The sequence below is a fragment of the Antrostomus carolinensis genome, unplaced genomic scaffold, assembly GCF_000700745.2.
Source record: "Antrostomus carolinensis isolate BGI_N321 unplaced genomic scaffold, ASM70074v2 scaffold25966, whole genome shotgun sequence".
Classification (NCBI taxonomy): Eukaryota; Metazoa; Chordata; class Aves; order Caprimulgiformes; family Caprimulgidae; genus Antrostomus; species Antrostomus carolinensis.
Window position 1 is genome coordinate 44,731 of NW_010322909.1, and position 5,464 is coordinate 50,194.

A 5,464-nucleotide genomic window follows, 5' to 3' on the forward strand; every position below is an offset into this window, starting at 1 on the left:
CAAAGGGTGGCACCCCCCCCCTCTCCCAGCCATGGGCATCCCCGTGCCACCATCTGTCCCAGCAGCAGCAACAAGCCCAGCTCAGACTGAGGAGACCCTGCTCAGAGAGGGTCCCCTCCCCACCACCAGCATCCCTGTTCCATTATAACCATCTCCCTGCAAGGAGCAGCTCCCCCCTCCTCCCAGCAGCCCATTCAGCCCTTAGTTAATTTATTTGAAGTTTTAATCTAATTATTAACTATTTTCAAGGCTAAGCAGCTTTCGCCAACAACTGCCCCGACATCGCTGAGCGAACCCCGGCCAATACCCCGGCAGAGGATGCGAATAGAAAGAGCCGGGGCGAGGGGAGGGCGCAGAGGGGGGGCCAGCGCCGAGAAGCAGCTTAAGGTTCATTATTACCGCGAGTTACATTTAATAGCAATTTACAACTGAGTTTATAAACCCCTGGAAAATAGGGGGTTTAAGGGGGGGGGGGGGGATGGGGGGGAGCTGACAGCCCCCATCACTAGGCAGGGCTCTTGCGGGCGCCTTCGTAATAAAGACTAGAAAGGGAGGTATTGAGGCTGATTGGCAAGTGATAGTGCGTTAAATGGTAATGAGGAGGGCAGATGGAGGGGGGATTAGCCTCCAACTCCGCACCGCTTTTCTTTGTGGGCCCCGCAGCCCCCTTGTCAGCTTCCTAATACATTTATTGCTCATTTCACACCGCTAAAGAAAAATGCCTCTTTCTATTCAGCATTCCCCCCCCTTCACCCTACCCTGCCCAGCTCCTGCCCAAGAGCCCTTAAAAAACAAAAATTAAGGAAAAAAAAAAAAAAAAAGAAGAAAAAAAAAGAAAGAAAAAAGAAAAGTGCAATAATTAATTCATGGCGGGGAGCACCCTGCGGCGGGGTGCGTGTGCATGCGTGTGCGAGCAGCCGTGTCCCGGTGTGGGGGTCCCCCCCCAGACACCCCTCCCCATGCTGGCAGGGGGGACACATTCGTCAGCCCCCCTGGCAGGGGCTGGTGGGACAGAAGGTGCTGCGCTGTAAGACAATTGCCGAGCGTGAAATTCAATTAGTTAAGGGCCTGGTTGCAATTTCACAGGCCCTAAAAAAGAGAGAGGCAGAGAAGAGGGGAAAAGGAGGGGGGACGTTTTTATGGCCTTATTTATTTATTTATTTCTCTTCTCTCCCAAGGGGGGTCCCTCTCCCCTCGCCTCCCCCCTGCACCAGCTTGGATATGCCTTTTTAAGAAGTTATTTAGAGTTCATATCTGTCACATCTATTTAACGCCTGTGGGGTGACATTCCGGGGGGGATCATGACACCAGCTGATCCTCCCTCCCTGCCTCCGCAGGTGTCCCCGTGAAGGTCACCAATACTGGGGATGGAGCCACCCGTTGCTCGGCACTGGAGCTCTTCGTGTACCTGAACAACATCGCGTGAGTGCCGCGTTGTCCCCTGCCACCACTGCCACCTCTTTGTGGGGATGAGGGCAGTGTCCCTGGGGTCCCCAGGGTGGGGTGGAAGCAGGATGCTCATCCCAGTGAGCCTAGGGATGGTGGTCAGCAGTATGAGAATGGGACTGTCCCAGTTGTGCCATTCATGCCCAGCAAGTGGAGCTGGATACAGAGTCCAGGAGCGCAGGAGTGTTTAGGGTTCATGTTCCCTGCGCACAAGGAGGGGTACAAAGTCTCATTAACACCCTCTGTTTGCTGTGTGCCCCAGCTGCAGGGTTGGGTGAGGGCTGCCCTGTCCGTGGTTGGGGGTGGCTGGGCCCCCAGGGCACCCTGCTCTCTTTTGGGTGAAGAGCAGGCTTTTTAGGGGCTTAGAGCCATGCTGGCCAGGTCCATCACTCTGTCCCCACTCTGCCTCCCCAGCAGCAGCTCCTTCAGGGTTTTCCGCCCTGTGTCCAGTTCCTGCTGCCACCAGGGCAGAGCCATCCCCAGGGGTACACCCAAAAATACGGCAGCACCCCTGAGGGCACCCGCTCCTCCCGCCCTGTGCCAAGTGCCACCCACTTCCCAGCCATCCTCCTTTGTGCCTCAGCCTTCATCCTCCCAGAGCTGAATGGGAATGAACTTTTCCATGTAGTTTACTTTTTAAATGTTAATTAAGTGGGTTTAAAATTACTTTGGTCATCAGGGATACAGCTGCAGAGTGGCCTGTCCCCTTGCCTGGTTTATTTTCCGGTGGCCCATGTGTGATGTGCCACTGCCAACCCCAGCAGCAAGAAAGGCTGGGGAGACTGGTGGCACAGCAAAGACGAGGGGAAAAGGAGAGAAAATCCATCTCCTTGTCACCTGCCCTATCTGGGGGTCACTATTGACTGTCAGTAGTGTCACTCAGGGGCTGGCCACGCTGTCATTTGGGGTTTGTCCCCCATTGTCCCACCCCTCACAGATACCCACATCCTGCTGGGGCTGCTATAACTTCTCTCCTCTTCGGCAGGGGCAAGCATGGCGTTGGGCGCATTGACATCGTGGAGAACCGCTTCATCGGGATGAAGTCCAGAGGTGAGCAAGTGCTGGCAGTGCTGTCCCTGCCCTAAAAACAGCAAAAAAAGGGAAAACCCTGGTGGGATGTGGTGGGTGCTCAACATCACTGGGTACTCTGGCTCAGGTCGCAGCAGCAGCTCTTGACCACTCTCTCCCCATCAGCTTTTGACCGAGATTTCCCCGTGACACGGACTCCTTGTTGCTCTCTAACGAAGGCAGCTGCCTGCTCGCTGCCAGTGCCGCTGTGCACCAGCCCTGGGGTCCCAGTGCCACCAGAGACCCCAAGTCTTGGGTGAGATCTGTCTCCAGTGGAAAAGCCACCAAGCTATGGACTGGCGTGGGAGGATGCTCGTGGGAGGTCCTGGAGGGTGCAAGGCTCTAGAGCACAGGTCCAAAGCGCAGAAGGCCAATGCAAGTTACTAAGGGTTTTTTAAAGCTAATTCTTCGATTTATCAACACATTTTTGAGGCTCTAACTCTTAGTATTGATCATCCATCAGGATCAACTTCATTGGAAATTTCCAGAGGCAGCGAGTTGCCCCATGCAAAACCAAGGAATGAGGTGGCTCATCATCATATCCCATCTCCTTGCCTCCACTCTTTTGTTTTAAATCTCATTAATACCTAATTAGATGCTCCCTTTCTTTAAACTTGCCCTCTGTGCAAGGCGTCAGCAAATATTTTGATAAGACTCATCCCACAGTCTCCCTCCCCACCACGGGGCACCGGCCCCTTTGCAAGAGCATCAGCCATGAAAGGCGAGAAACAAAACCCCAAATCATTTGATCTGAGTTTGAATAATCAAATTAAAACAGAAAGAAGGGGAAAAAAAAAAAAACAAACAACAACCAAAATCCAAACAAAAAACCAACCCAACCCCAAACCGCACACGCCAGCCTGCGCATTTGCATGCAGGATGCTGAGTAATTTGTCAAAATCTATTTAATTTTTTTAAGAGCCACTGACACGCTCTAGTGACCCCTCCAGCATTTAATAATTTCTCTAAACCCCATTTAACTGTCATGTCTGTCTCCCGCCTGACATTGCCAAGCGATCGCTGCCGTGTTTGTGTGCTGGCAGACGTGGGAGGACCGGGCTTTGTGGGGACAGCGGGGGTGTGTGTGCCTTGGGGACGAGACCTTGGTGGTGGGTTTGAACAGGATCCTGCCCCCAGTTTTGTTCCGTGGGATTAGCAGAAACATCTCTAAGAGATGCTCTGCAGGAGAGATGGAGAGCTGGGATGGGAAGGGGCTGGAGCAGGAGGGTGCTGCTGGGACCTGCCTCTCCCCAGGGGTTTTGGGGTGCTGGGCAGCTCGGGGTGACCCCACCACCTCTCTGGAGGAGCCTTGTGAACCCCAAATGGGGTCAAGGTCAACAGGGCAGGAGATGGGACCTGGGCTGGCCGGTGGGAGATGTTCCCTTTGGTCCCAGAGGTGTGCAGTGGCTGTTTGCTCCCACCATCTCAGGGCAGTACAGGGACCCCTTCTCCGCAGGGACCCCCACTCAACAGGGGAAACTGAGGCACGGGCAGTCAGCAGCAGAGCAAGAGCCCTCCACGGCCACAGAGGTGGCAGCAAAGGCTCTGGCCAGGTGCCTCCTCTCCCTCATCTCCTGGACTTGGGGAGTTGGAGAAGAGAAAAATTAATTTGCATTGATTTTTACTAAGCTCCTAATTGAACTTCGTTAAGGCCTAATGGGCGAGGGGCGAGCTGAGCGTGCCCGCACCAGCCTTTTAAGCCCTATTAACTCGATTTTTCTGTATTTGTTTTAGTGGGAGGAGGGTGGGTAATTATGGGGTGCCGGGGAGTAGAGCTGCAGCCGACCGGGGGGGCATGGCTCGGCTGGGGGCTCTTGGCTGCAAGCAGGAGCCCAGCTCTGCCTCTCCCGCCTTTTCACATCCTCATTATCAAATTATCTTTTTAACTCCGAAGGGGGGCTAATTAAGTGAAGTAAATGAAGTCAGTGGGGAGGAAGCAAGAAGGAGGGGACGGCCACTGCCAAAAGAGCTGAGTGCTGCTTTCGGCTGGGGCTTTTCCTCCCCTCTGCTCTCTCCTTCCTTTTCCCTTTTCCTGGATTTGTGGAGCAGATGGTGGAGCAAAGTGGAAAAGCTCTTCCCTGTGATGAACCCGTACCAGGCCCCACTCAGCCTCAGCCCTGGGTCAGTGGGAGAAACCTGGGCAGCATCTTCCCCTGGGCAGCATCGCCCTCGGGAAGCCACTGCATCCCGTCCTGTCCCGCGGATGCTGTCGGGAGTGACAGCCCACACTCAGCGCAGCAAAATTGCTCAGATGGAGGTGAACTGACAGCCAAGGTTACAAATTAGAAAATTTTAAGCAGCAGCAGCTCTTTCCTTGGTTGCCCCCCACCATGTCCCCCCCTCGCTCCAGCCCCCCCCTTTCCCCGGTGGGAATTTTGGGGGGAGCTTCACTAGGCTGCAGTGCTGACACCTCTGTCTTTTTCCTGTAAACACGGGGAGATGAAAATAGACACTTGGAGACGCTGTGAGTGTCACTTTGAAGGTGTCTCTTGTCTCCTCAGTGGTGAGGCTGGGGCATGGCTGTCAGCTCCCCTCCTCTCCACCCAGGCTGTCATGCTCTGGTCCCAGGTCCTCTAGCATCATGTCGAATGGAATGGGCACAGACAGGCAGGAGGTGGGGGTCAAGACATGAACCCAAACCTTCGGTCAGCCCAAATTGGCTTTAACATCTCCTAAGGCAAAGGAGAGGGAATATAAACTGTGTTAGTGGCCATGCCCAAGGGGACGGCTGGTTTTTGGTTTTAACTTGGCTGTCATCTCCTGCAGGCCCGTGGGGATGGGGGCTCGGTGAGCACCCCATGACCTGTCCCTGGGGACCAGGCTCTGGCATCGCTGGGGTGATCTGAGAGGAGGGGGTGGTTCTCCTTTGGGGCAGTGACCCATCCTGTGCCTGTAGGATGCTGAGATCATGGATGGGATGAGGTTTGATGGAAGTGGTTGGGCTGCCGTG

The 5,464-nt window shown here is 54.6% G+C and overlaps 1 protein-coding gene across 1 annotated transcript in view; it reads left to right on the top strand.

Annotated features, from left to right (window-relative positions):
• The window catches only part of ASS1 (argininosuccinate synthase 1), a gene marked incomplete at its 3' end in the record, with an annotated part of 15,872 nt that extends 13,376 nt beyond the window's left edge, over positions 1-2,496 (top strand). The window contains 2 exon segments of the mRNA XM_010170429.2: positions 1,338-1,422; positions 2,432-2,496. Coding sequence (XP_010168731.2) covers positions 1,338-1,422; positions 2,432-2,496 — 150 coding nt within the window.
• Between the last annotated feature and the right edge of the window lie 2,968 nt (positions 2,497-5,464).